Source organism: Paramisgurnus dabryanus, chromosome 6 (genome assembly GCF_030506205.2).
Source record: "Paramisgurnus dabryanus chromosome 6, PD_genome_1.1, whole genome shotgun sequence".
Classification (NCBI taxonomy): Eukaryota; Metazoa; Chordata; class Actinopteri; order Cypriniformes; family Cobitidae; genus Paramisgurnus; species Paramisgurnus dabryanus.
Window position 1 is genome coordinate 15,134,690 of NC_133342.1, and position 14,004 is coordinate 15,148,693.

Sequence of the window (14,004 nt, forward strand, 5' to 3'; positions counted from 1 at the left end):
AATTACCTATTGCCTACAATCCCAGTGAGTGTGAAAAGTGAACTGTAGTGAGAGAAACTCTCTGAGGTTCATATGGTAAAATGAATCGTGTCCTTTATCATCTAATTCATTTGAATTGCTGTAAATTGCTGTAGATTTGTTTAGTACCACTAAACCCTAGCCTTGAACAGGATTTAACGTTAGATCACAGGAAGTTGAGTAATGACCAGAGGAGGTGCAAATAATTTATAAAGAGTGATGTACTAGAGGAGAAAGCCTGAATAGACAGAAAATGTGTGTGTATCTGATGCAACTGATTTTTCTGTTCCTTCTGAAAGGTAAGCAGATTTATATCGTATATACATTTTTCTACTGTTAGTAAAGTTGTTTTCTCTAAATACTGCAGGCTTTGTTTAACAGACATTTTGTATTTAAAGTAAACTCATTAAAACTATGAAATACACACACACACACACACACACAAAACCTGGACCGCAAATCATAAGGGTCAATTTATAAAATTAAGATTTATACATTACCTGAAAGCTGAATAAATACTTTTTCCGTTGTTTCTATGCCTAGATATAAAATTGGAAAAATCCGAGGGTGCAAAAAAATATTAAGTATTATGAAATATTAAGAAATTCGCCTTTAAAGTTGTCCAAATTAAGTCCTTAGCAACACATATTAATAAGAATAGATTTTCCATAGATTCACTTGTGTCCCTGGACCACAAAACCGGTCATATTGGAGGGGTGTAATGGGTAGCTGGACGATAGATCTTGGGGGATTTTCATGCGTTTCATCAGTTAAGCCGGTTCCTTGATTAGAAGTAAATCGCTATCAGCTGCTTTCAGATGGAGCGGCATTTACTACACAGAGCTGTAGTTGCTTAAAATCGGGGCAATTTCGCATTAATTATCGAGGACGTATTGCCTGCAATAATTAATGCAATATGGCCCAGCTTGTCAGTGAACTATGGGTCTATGTAGTAAATGCTGCTCCATCTGAAAGCAGCTGATGGCGATTTCCTTCTAACCAAGGAACTGGCGATGAAACACGCATGAAAATCCCCCAATATATATCATCCATCCCTAATTTCTACCCATTACACCCATCCAATATGACCCGTTTTGTGGTCCAGGGACACAAATGAATCTATGGGAATTATGTAGTGAAAACAAAATCTAGGTTGTGACATTTTTATCAACCTTTTAGCCAGCTTCTTTTGTATCACCCTGTTATGCTTTTTTATTAGTAAAGAAGTCCCCATCAAGGCTGGGCTTTGACTGGCTGCTACTCATCATTAAAATAAAAATTTAGTGTCGTAATGAAATGAATTACCTTGCTGTAATGGGTAAAAAGGTTATTGTGCTTATTCATCTAATGTTAAACATTTATATGCTTCCTAAGATCAAAAGGTTTTTGAGAACATATTAGTCAAGTGATTGTAAACTTTTGACCTGTTTGGCACTAATGCAACTTTAAGGAAGGATTTTTTGTTTGTTTCATTTTTTCTATACTATATTTAAACAATTTAGTCTCACCATTAACTATTAACTAATATAATTTGTTACTGTACGACATCTGTTGTTTGTTAGGTACCAGTGGAGTGGAATACATACATGTTTTTGGCAAATGTGGAGATGATGTCAGTCTACCGGCTAATGAAAAGCTTTCTGACTGCACTAATATCACATGGCATACATTTGGGGGTACACTGACAATTGACCTGTTCAATGATGAAAAGATAAAAAGTGACAACGAGCGACTGAGTCTGGCATCAGACTGCTCTCTGAACATCAAAAACATAACAAAAGATGACTATGGAATTTACCCCTGCGTCATCAGAGAAAAAAAAGAAACTCGTGTTTTGCTGCATGTTCTTTACGGTCAGATTTTTCATTCAATATATGATCAATTTAAAACAAGCACTTTCTTTCAGACTCCTATTCATATGCTATTTCTGTCCTAATTTCTCTTTCAGTTTTTATAGCATCCACACATACTAAGATCAGACCAGGGCGCTCTCTGACTCTCATCTGTCATTTGTATGGTCATTTTTTTGATTTTGAAAAAGTACAGCTGGTCTGGGTGAATCAGGCAGGTGTTGCTTTTCAAACAGACCCCAGATATCGGATAACATCCTTGGGACACTCAAGCAGCATATTGACTACAACACTTCTTAGTAAAGACAACAACACAAAATTGAGATGTCAGGTTATTAAAGGAAGTGAAGTTAAGACGTCAGACACCTTTACTGTCAAATACTCAGGTAAGACCCTATTTCCAAGACCCTATATGTTTTACTATTCATGCTTTTTAAAAATGATTTCTGTTATTATTCTATCATACATGAATGCTGATTTCACCGGATATAGAATTAAATTATTTTAAGCTTTGATAATGGTAAAAAGTTTATCTCACTTGTGAAAATGTTTTTCACACCTTCTGCAGAACATTTTTATACACATGCAGAACATTTCCTTTAATAACATGATCATACTGCATACCCATCTTAACCTGTCATCATATACCCACAGTCGTGTCATTTGTTTGTTGTTGTTTTTTTATGTGCACAAAACAAGTCTACCCGTTAATGAGTTTAATGTCAATGTGGGGCTTCATGTCTTCAAAACACAATTATATGCACACCCAAAAAAACATTTATAGAACAAAATAATAACAGAGACTAGAATTGTAACTTGGTATCAAGTATCATAATGTTGATGATGTAATGGGATTTAGTCTGCAACAATTTATACCAGAACTAATATGCATTCTCTGCAGCTGCAGCTCCAACCGCTTCACCAATAAATGTTACCACCTCACAATGTCAAGGAGATTCGTCTTCCGAAGCATCAATAACTCCAGCAAGAGGTAAGAATATTTATTAAAGGGGCCATGGCATGAAAATCTGACTTTTTCCATGTTTAAGTGCTATTATTGGGTCCCTACACTCTAAAAAACAAACGGTGCTATATAGCACCAAAACAGTTGCTTTGGATCGTAACGATAGAAGAACCATTTTTAGTGCCATATAGCACCGGTGAAGAACCAGTGAAGCACCAGTGAAGCACCTGTGTAGAACCATATAGTGCTATGTAGAACCATATGTGGTGCTATATGGCCCCTATATGGTTCTACACTGGTGCGTCACTGGTGCTTCACTGGTTCTTCACCGGTGCTATATGGCACTAAAATGGTTCTTCTATCGTTACGATCCAAAGCAATTGTTTTGGTGCTATATAGCACCGTTTGTTTTTTTAGCCTATAGTGCTGCTATCAACCTAGAAAATTTGAAAAAGATCTACCCAGTAACTTAGTTTTGGTAAACCATTCTCTACAAGCACATGAAAAAATAGGTCGTTGAAATTTGGCTCTCCTTATGATGTCATAAGGAGCTCTTATTATAATAAAACCACCCCTTAATCCAACCACAGCACTGCCATTTAGTGCAGAGAGAAAATAATTCACAGAACAATTGAGTTTCAATTTCAACAAACCACCATCATTGTGATCAGTGTTTGCACTTCATCCGCTCATGTGCATTTTAAAGGACACACCCAAAACGGCACATTTTTGCACAGACCTACAAAGTGGCAATTTTAACATGCTATAATAAATTATTTATAAGGTATTTTGAGCTTAAACTTCACATATGTGCTCTGGGGACACCAAAGATATATTAGACATCTTAAAAAAGTCCTGTGACATGGCCCCTTTAAAAACAAAAAAAGAAAGTTTATTGGTTAATATAAACAAGAGAGCCCTTATCTCTTACTTTAACAGCATACTGGATTAATGATTTAATACTGTATGGTAAGAATTAAAGATAAAACTGTGATCTTTTACTGTCTGAATCTTTCTTCTTTCCTGTAGTGATCATATTTCTTGGTGAGATTACAGTGTTAACTGCTCCTACTGCAATGCTTTTGCAGATTATCTTGGAAAGAAGAGCTGGTGAGTTTTTCAAACCCGTCGATTCACTACAATCTAGAACTTTAAACAGAAAGATACATACAGTATAAGCTACATTAAATAGTTGCAACTAAACTTAATGATCTCTAAAATTAATTATGTAGAAAGTTCTGTCCAAACATTTTGACAGATTTATGTTTTTCTTTTCAGATAACAAAAGAAAGGCTAAAACGCCTAGAGGAAATAATGATACAAATGCTTAAAGGTATAGTTCACCAAAAAAGGTCAAAATTCTGTCATCATTTACTCACTCTCACGTTGTTACAAACCTGTATACATTTCTTTGTTCTGATGAACACAAAGGAAGATATTTTGAGAAATGTTTGTAACCAAGCCCTTTGTGGACCCCATTCACCTCCATAGTAGGAAAAAAGAATACTATGGAAGTAAACGGGGTCCACAAACGGTTTGGTTACAAACATTTCTCAAAATATCTTTCTTTGTGTTCATCAGAACAAAGAAATGTATACAGGTTTGTAACAACATGAGGGTGAGTACTGTAAATAATGACAGAATTTTCATTTTTGGGTGAACTATCCCTTTAAAAAGAAAATAATTACAAAAAAATCAACATTTTATATAAAGATTTAACAAACAAATATTTACCTGCTGAGTTATAGCCTATGTGATTTTCTAGTGATCCATTTGTGATCTGTTTAAAATATATCTGTAACTATGCATGATAGTCATCATAGTTTTTTAAATGTTTTTTTTTAATAGAAACATTTGTGTTCTATAAATTGCATCATTAAATTTATCATCAATTCAATTATATCTTTCATTTATTGTATCATTCACTTTATTTTTATTTGATATTATTCATTCTTATTCTTTCTTGTTTTTCTACATAACTTTATTAATTTTGTTTAATGTTTTATCTTTTAATGCTGATATGAGTGTCCAATGGTCTCCATCTCAAGGTCACAAGAATGTGAAGAGTACATTTCCACTGGCTGTTTGGTATAATACCACCTGTTAAATCTTCTATTAGTCAGACAAAGTTTGTACAACCATCGTCAAAGTTAATCAAACTATTGACGAAGTCAGACAGACCATTGAGAAGATGCTTTAAAAATAAAACCATTTTATTTTATTATTACATCACTTTTTCTGCTGTCTGATGTTTTCTCATTCATCTCTGTATCTTGTGAATTAACTTACAACACGGTTAACTATTGAGTAACGGATTGAGTAATTTTTCCCTACATGAGACAGATCTAGTGAGCTAGATCTATAAATTTGGATCTGTGGTATCTAACAATTTTGGACGTGGACATAGTTTGATCCATTAAGTAAAATGTTAAAATATCAGAGACTCAAAGTGTAGGTGGCTTACATTAACAGGACAAACCCAACTGTTGGGTTACAATTCCTTCTACAGCACCTTTTAAATCATTTTTAGCCTTCTGGTGAACATTTTGATGTGTTTGAGGGCATGTGAATGTGTGAAAAAAACCCCGAAAAATATGAAGTAGCATAAGTGTGAATCAAAAATACATTTTTATATTGAATCAAAATCATCAACATGTAAAATAGAATTAATAGAATGAAATAAAATACATGTCTACAAATTGGCCAATGTATTAATTGTTAAACACAAAATAATAATTTGCATAATACTAGACCAAGTCTCAAATCTAGCCTCAAATAAAGCACCAACATATATTTTCAAAATTGTGAGCTTGATTCTGACTTGGCCATTACAGGAAATTGCATCGTTTATTTAAAGCATTTCCTGTACATCCTGTCTTTATTCTTTGGGGGACACTGAACTCACCAGGCCTCGAATGTTGAACTTTTTAGTGAGGGAAATAAGACGGACACGAGACTGGGTCGGTCTGACTGCTCTCTCTACATAAAAAATCACTAAAAAAGATTTGCTATCCTGTCAGTCTGTTCTTCGTCATCTGTTTTTAGTTCAATTAAAAAGGCACAGTACCATTTTCTTTTTAAAGGAAGTTCCTCTGGCATGTTGTTAATGTTAAAAGTCAAATTATCTATGGAGATATTCTTAAATTCTAGAGCCATATGCTTTCGGTTATTCAAGAACCAAGTCAAATAAAGAGCAAAAGAATGGCGTGAATTTACAAGGTGACTTTCATTGTGTTACACTAACATAAAAACTGAGTTCCAGCATTCTCTAAATATTAGAATGAGTTCAGCCATTGAGCCTTACAGAGTGAATCAGTGTAAACTCTAGCTTGGGGCTTGTCAGACTTGTCTAAAATGAAAGTCTAGCTTTAAAACATAGTGTCCGTGATGCCTGTCTGAATAAAAAGGATTTGTGTTTATGATTCGTTTAACTGCAGACCATCAAAACAGCAAGCACCCTCATCCCTTCCAAAACACACTGCTAGAAGGAAATTGTGTCTGAAAATAAGGTTCATGCAAAAGTAACCTCTAGGCCATATGATATGACAACAACATGAGGACAAACAAAAATTGATGACAAAATTAATTTAAATTTAAAATGCCCCACGGGATCAGCATTACATTATGTCCTCGTAGTAGGACCATCCCCAAATTCAACCCTTGATAAAAAAAAATTGAACTAAATAAAAAAATATTTTTATTTAAACAAATAAATGCGTGCACATAAAGGAAATCAAACCCTGTACCCATATCTGCATACTCGCACTAGTATTTAGAATTAGTATGTCCAGAAATGATGGAAGTCGGAAGTGCAGATCCATAAACATTTCTAAAAGTGAAATCAGCCACTCATTGTGAGTCTGGCACAAGCTATTAGTAAATGTGCAACCTATCCTCCAACTCATACGATTGTTTTGGTAGTTTTTCCATTTCACCAAATACGACCAATAGATGCATTTACTAAATTTAGCGCCTCTACCGGCAGGAGGTGAAACTTAATATATTAGGGTATAAAATGATATTTGGGAGTATAATTTTGCCATGATGACATCAACGGGGATAAGATTTTCAATTTAAACCGCCAGGATTAATTGTATTTTATTACACATTACTATTCAGGCATTTAGGGCAAATAACGTGCCGAATTATTTATTATATGAAATAAACACAGCATACAAAACACTCACAACTTTTAAAAAATATACTTAAAATATTCCAAGTGTACCGAGGTCAAACAATACATTTATTTGAAGAAAAGATGCAAAAGTACCTTAAGCGTAACAACAGGTATAAGCTTCTGCCACTAGGGACAGTAATCCCTTAATACGTCACTTTATGTCGTAATAAGGTGCTTGCACAAACAACCTATGAGGTCGTTATTTTTGAGCCAGTGATATACAGGACATCATGTGTATGTATCATTTGAATAATTTGACATATTTCAAAATTATTATATTATAGTACCTTTAAGATTTGTAACTTTTTTCGGATAAAAATTATCTAAAAATTGCATTCAATTTGTCATATCCAACATACTGTAATGCATGATATTTCTTAAGCGTTCATTGATTGATTGATGATATAAAACACTCTCACAAAAGGCATCTTGATAAGTTAATTCTAAATTTATTATTATTCTGACTCATAAATTAAAGAACATCATTACAATCTCAACAATAAAGGCACGTTTTGGGCAAGGAAACCTAAAATTAAATTTAAAAAAAATATTTGAACAAACACATAGTCTTTGAAACCATAATAAATATTAATCATAAAAATTTCAGTTGTGGTAAAAATTAAACATGGTTTGAGTATTTTGACCGTGCATTACACATGAAAGTTCAAGTTGCTACTGCATGATATCAAGTTTTTTTATATAAACAGTACACAAGTTTCACAGAACAGCTTGGTGAAAATGTTTGCATAATAGATTTCAGAAATTTATAAAAAAATAGAAGTTAAACATGCATCCCACTTTAAGGGTGAAGTTTGTAATTATAAGGAAAACTATTGTATGCTTGATGATTGATATGCAGGGACAACAATAAGGAAGTTTGATTACTCACCATACCAACATTTGCTCCAAATATTGGTCTAATTCTGGGGCAGGACTAAGGTGCAATTTACCAAAGGGGGATTTTCACAGAGAGTTTGAATTTACAGTTATCAACTGCTACGAACATGCTATATTATTTGGTCAATTGTAATTGCATTGTGCATACAGAAAGCATTTTCGGTCAATGTCATTATCTAATTTTTAATAGTGGTGTTGAGCAGCTTCTACATCTGAGCTCTTCATATATAGATAAGTATATTTATAATCAACATAATTAGATTTTTATAATCTTGTATGAAATATTTTTAGAAATGCATTCTGATATTGCCTTTTGCATAAAGGCAATGCAGTGTGAGAAATCTCATGAGGCAGCATTTATTTTGCTACTTTCTAAATGAAAAAGGAAAACATGAAAATGTGCCCATGTTCAAATAAACCGAGCTTTATAATGGAACAATTTTGGCCACCATATTTTAACACCGAGATGCGTTTAATTTTAAATAACTTTGAGAAGCTGCTGTCACTTTTGAAACAATGCAGGAACAGTCAACAAGCCAGCTGTCAAGAGTAACAGCATGTCAGTTATGTAACCCATTTGGTTTAGGTCTGAAATCTGGATTCTTTCATTTCAGGTTGAATACAATCAATCTGAATTGCATAAATTTTGCCAGTAGTTAGGATGTTTACAAACTTAAGCTAGTTGTTCCGCAGCATGGGCCAGAAAGCAATACATCATAAAGATATATTCATAACCATTTAGTAAGACCACTGCAACCAACATGTAAAATGTACAGTGCACATCAGCACTAAAATATAATCACTAACAAGAGTCAGTCTGGCTTTCTTTTGTGATTTGTGCCTTTTATTTTAAGTGGAATAGATGAATAAGATTCCCAGCCGGCAATTTTGCATTTACTGTAAAAGACGTCTAGTAGTCATCAAAACACAGACCAGACATGTAAAATAAGGCAAAATTTAATGGACACTTTACCATCGTCCATAAATAAATAAAATAAACCTTGAACGCCTTGTTATCATTGTTGACTTTGCTGACATGACATGATGGAATATCATAAATCTCTTAAGATAAATTTGGTTACGTCATTTTTTGTCTAAGTTTATTTTGGCTAGAAGTGTGTAACTCATCGCTGGATTATATCGGGTCTATAGCCTGGGTGCCAGCCGATCTTAGCCCCGCCCACAACATTTTGAGGACGGGAAGATCGGTCTGGGGTTTCTCTGTTGAGGAAACCCAAAGCTGGTCGACCAATCAAATTGTCAGGGCGGGCTTTATACGATGATGGACAGATGATCAACAGTAACGTAATCAACCACGTCACCAAAGAGCGCGTGTTGTTGAATCTATTTACAACGAAATGGCTGCCGCTGTAAAATTCAGATGTGTGGATTCTGACATTGAGTCTGTTCTAAAAGATATCGAGAGAGCATTGATTTTAAAAGAGGAACTGAGAAACGCGATCAAGGCATTTGTTGATCGGAAAGATGTTTTTGCCGTCCATCCTACGGGATTCGGCAAAAGTTGATTGCACTTATGGAGGACCAAGTTAAAGAAGCAACTGAAATGGGTATCATGGCGATGCAACTCGGCGTGCACTTCGAGATGGATTTAATTAGCGGTCGTTGCCAGCTTCTTTCCGGAATCGTGGCTGCTGAATAAGAGGAGGGACATGCTAAGCTCCGATATTGTTCATGCAAATGTAATGCGTATTGTTGCAAAAGACGTCATTTCAACATACGTCACACACTCCGTTGCTCTGATTGGTCATAGGTTTATCCAATTGAGTGCGGAGGCATTTTTCGGTTGAGACATGCAGACGCCTCATAATCATAGCCCAATGGAGCGGTATCAGACTCAAATTCGGAATAGAATTGAGTATGACAACGTCAGGCTATCGGGTCTAGTAACCTAGATGGTGAAATGACGGCTATCTTTCTTTTGTAGTGATTAAATGGATGATCAATTGAGGTCAAAATTGTTGTTTTTTCCAATCTGGTCAATACACTTGTATGCATTGTAATGTAAAAAACATCACAATATATTTTATGCACAGTTAGAAATGCTCTGGGAATGGGTGAGCACAGGTAAAGCAATGCAAAGCAAGTTCTTATACAGTTTCAGAAATGAACACAATCCAAAATCTTGGGTCTTGAAGTAGACTAGTATGTTTTACTTCAGGATTAAAACGACAGTGGGCCTAACTACAGCAGTTTAGCAGGGGTAATATGTTTTATGAACAGTGATCCAAAGATGATGGTCCACAAATGAGTAGTCAAGTAATAGTTTACCACTGTGGATTCATATCCACACGGATGTCTTTCCATTTTTTGGTATTGTCCCAACCCTTTCAGTGCTGGCTTTAGGTCGAGCACCTTGTTTCTCCTGGGCTGTATTGACTCGGTTTTGCTCTGTCATTGTGCCACCAGACACAGGGCTGCTGGTTCTGGAAGCTTGAGCGTTTTTTGTGTTGTATGTTTGAAAAGCCATGTCCAGTTGTTCCTGAGCAACGCGTAAATGGTGGTGTAAGCTGACCAGGTCAGATGGGATATTCTCATCAGGGCTTGAGCAATGTTGCTCTTGAACCACACTGTTTTGGTCGTGTGCGAGGATGCTGTTGGGAATGCGACCCGGTTTGTCCGATTTGATCACTAGGTTGTAACCTGGTGGAGATGCAGGAATGTTCCTCGAGTAGGGGAAGCTATACGAAGGTTGTCTGTCGTGGTTTCTACGCTTACGAAGCGTGTCACGTAGGGCGCCGATTCCCAAATGAAACATCTCGCAGACATTAAGCAGGAGACAAAGACAGCTCACAACGTACATGATGAGCAAAAAGATGGTCTTTTCTGTGGGTCGTGAAATGAAGCAATCTACTCGATGCGGACATGGGATCTTGGTGCAGACGTAGGAGGGCTTCACACGGAATCCATAGAGAAGATACTGACCCGTAAGAAATCCCACCTCAAAGATGGCACGGGATAAAAGCTGAAGCACGTACATCCTCATCAAGCCTTCCTGCACGATCCTACGGCGGCCATCGTGCTTCATTGAATCTTGGCCGTTGGCCTTATCCACATCTGGTTTGACTTCCTGTGCATCCAAAGTGTTGTCTTCATAAATCATTGGCTCTGCATCATCATCCTCCTCTTCTAAAACCTCATCAAGGTGGTGTCCATCTCTCCACCGGCTGTGATGGTTTCTCTTCTGATGTCTCTGGTGTTTGCGCCGCTCTTCCTCTGAGGAACGGGCGATCTTATGAATGGCATAACCCAGGTACATGACAGAGGGGGTGGAAATCATGATGATCTGGAACACCCAGAAACGCATGTGCGAGAGTGGGGCGAAGGAATCGTAGCATACGTTGTTGCACCCAGGCTGTTTGGTGTTGCAGGTGAACTTTGTCTGTTCGTCCGAGTAGATGGACTCACCCCCAACCGCTGTCAGCACGATGCGGAAAATGATTAACACAGTCAGCCACACTTTCCCCACAAACGTGGAGTGGTTGTGGATTTCTTCCAGAAGTCGAGTGAGAAAACTCCAACTCATGTTGGTGATAAAGACTTTTTACCTATGATCTGTAATAAGAGGAAAGGAGAGAAAGGTTAGCAGAGAAAGTGTACACATACTGTATACAATATAATAAAATGAAATAAAATCAAGCCAATTTTTCCCAAGTAAAGTTGCAATAGTCCCTTTGACAGATACAGTAAGGTGACCAGACGTCCCCGTTTTCCAGGGACAGTCCCGTTTTTTTGGTGTTCTGTCCACGAATGGAGCAGTCCCTGGAAATGTCCCCGTTTTACATCACGTCCAAAACAACCAGCAAATACCCTGAAAAACCCAATCAGCATGTAGCCTTTGTGGTACCAGACCGGAGCAATCATGTAATGATTATTTCCACCAGCAGAGGGTGCCGCGAGCTACACTGATTTCTTGGTTGCGCGCCACTGATTTAGCGAAGAAAAATTTACTACGAGACACATATGAAAGCGTCATCAAGTTATCATCAATCAAGATATGAAAACAGTAAAAGTTATCGGGGGTTAAGGTAACTACTCATGTTAAATTAAAGTAATAAACCAATAAAGTGAACTGAACACATCATGGTATTGAGCATTTGTTTCGTGTAGGCTAAATATGTTTACATTTTGCATTATTCCTTCTGTTCTTCACGTTTACAATGCTATGAAATCAGCTGAAGTTGTACCTTAGAATAAGTTTTGACAAGGTATGTCATATTTGTGCACGGAACAAAAAAAATAAATTTAGGCTACAGAAATTGTTCAATTAATTGAATTAGAAACACTAAAACGATTACTTTCTTAGTATTTTTTTTGTGTTTTCAGTACAAGTATTAAAAAATTGTTAAAACAGTAGAATTTTAACAGTTTTTAGACCAAAAAAATATCCAATTCGTGCTTAAAACGAGCAAAAAATCTTACCCCATTGGCAAATTTTTTAGCTTGTTTTATGCACAAAATCACTTCAGTTCAATATTTTTTGTTTTAATTCATAGATAACAACAAATGAGATTTTAATTATATTTTGACCATTGAACTAGGAAATGTCCCGATTTTCATAAAAAAAATCTTGTCACCTTAACATACAGTCTTTACTGGTAATTTATTGGTAAATTGCAGTTAACAGTTCATGTGTGAACAGAACCTTTCTGGTAAATCAGTGCTGCCAATTTACGAGTAATAAGAGAGGTTGTAAGATTACCAGTAATTTACCGGTAGGCGCTATGTGTGAACAAAAAAATAGATTACGGGCATTTAGAACGAAAGGGGTATAAACGGAGGTCGGAGCCAGCTGCAAATGGGTGGGTTAGCAGCAAGTGGGTGGAGCTTTAGCCGCAAGTGGGCTGTACAAACTTCCAGAGGATTCACCACCGTCCCATTTGAAGCGTAAACTCCTCCTACTTGTACATTTCTGAAATCCCTCCTACTTGCGGCATAAGCTCCTCCCACTTGCGGCATAAGGTCCTCCTACCTGCAGTCTCCGGGCTGCAGCGATACTTGTTTAGAACGGACGACGTCAGACCGCGCTGAAAGCTTCAACCCAATCATTACGGGTTTTTTCAGATGACGCGTTTACGCCGCACTGTTTACGGACGTTTCCACACACATGATGCTTAAACGTTGAGCACACCTGAAGTTAACATCTACATTTCTTCTACAAGTTGTTTAAAACAGCTTACCATCTATTTGCCGGATTGTCGACGTCCTTGGTAAAGCCTACTTGCAAACTCAGGTTCCGGTTGACGTCGCCTGTAACGCAAAGTTGTTTGTTCACGAGCAACTTCGCGACCATCAGCGGGTGCCACAGATGTGAAAACGACAAAATACGGACTGTGGATATGAAGTCATAACCCGCCATTGTTTAAAAATAGTGATGGTCAACCCGGATCTTTTTAAGGATTCGGGTTATTCTGAGTCACTCACTAATATGATCCGGGTTGTGCGAGTCACTCGAGTCCCTTGAGTCCCTTGGTCAAAATCTCCCAATTCCAATCGCTAAGTACTAATGCCAACCAAGCAACTCGGATCACGCGTGCAGCTACGAGTTTATGACTCCTCTGCTCACAAAAAAGGGCTTATGTGACCTGAGGAACTCGTAAAAAACATGCATGCCCGTGGTAACATTATCAATAACAAAATTGTAAAAGTTTGGTGTGTTTAGTTTCATTTCATAACGACAAATATATCAACACCACATTTAGAAGATGTCAGGCTTGGTTGACTTGGACGTGAGAGGAACGTGTCCTGTTTCAGATTGACTTAAAAGATCCACGATAGGCTTCGGTTAATCTTGTGAGTGAGTCCCAGACAGAGCCGCTCGCCCGCTCCTGCACGGGTCCACGGGTAAAAATGTTAAACATTTGCAGCTTCTACCCAAAACATTGTGCCAGTCAAATATTTCAACAGATTAGCCTACATGAGTCAGTGGGTTAACAACACGAGCAAGGTTTCTCCTAGCCCAGGATTCAAGCTCCATGAGTTGAGTCACTCTCTGTGTGAATCCCCGAGCCGCCGACCAACTCATTGTCGCGCGCACGCATCCCTTTGTACTCGGACTCGGAGCTGCAAGAAATAATGAT

The 14,004-nt window shown here is 37.1% G+C and overlaps 2 protein-coding genes across 3 annotated transcripts in view; one reads left to right on the plus strand and one right to left on the minus strand.

Annotated features, from left to right (window-relative positions):
- Positions 1 to 211: 211 nt before the first annotated feature.
- On the plus strand, positions 212 to 4,245 carry LOC135747296 (uncharacterized). Its single transcript, XM_065265913.1, has 6 exons — positions 212 to 317; positions 1,581 to 1,871; positions 1,967 to 2,254; positions 2,770 to 2,859; positions 3,862 to 3,942; positions 4,111 to 4,245. The coding sequence occupies exons 1-6, from the start codon at positions 272 to 274 to the stop codon at positions 4,161 to 4,163; spliced, it is 849 nt and encodes a 282-aa protein (XP_065121985.1). The 5' UTR covers positions 212 to 271; the 3' UTR covers positions 4,164 to 4,245.
- A 3,197-nt stretch (positions 4,246 to 7,442) lies between these two features.
- The window catches only part of gjc2 (gap junction protein gamma 2), a 31,548-nt gene continuing 24,986 nt past the window's right edge, over positions 7,443 to 14,004 (minus strand). For both annotated transcript variants that reach the window (XM_065267758.1, XM_065267747.2), the window contains exon 2: positions 7,443 to 11,479. In XM_065267758.1, coding sequence (XP_065123830.1) covers positions 10,206 to 11,450 — 1,245 coding nt within the window. In that variant the 5' untranslated portion in view covers positions 11,451 to 11,479 and the 3' untranslated portion in view covers positions 7,443 to 10,205. The remainder of the gene's footprint in view (positions 11,480 to 14,004) is intronic.

What these genes read in the sequence shown, in the direction of transcription:
- LOC135747296 (XM_065265913.1), top strand. Translation starts at nt 272, where the DNA reads ATGTGTGTGTATCTGATGCAACTGATTTTTCTGTTCCTTCTGAAAG. An exon ending in TTTGCTGCATGTTCTTTACG is followed by an intron (nt 1,872 to 1,966) that starts GTCAGATTTTTC and finishes TTTCTCTTTCAG; the next exon opens with TTTTTATAGCATCCACACAT. An exon ending in CTTTACTGTCAAATACTCAG is followed by an intron (nt 2,255 to 2,769) that starts GTAAGACCCTAT and finishes CATTCTCTGCAG; the next exon opens with CTGCAGCTCCAACCGCTTCA.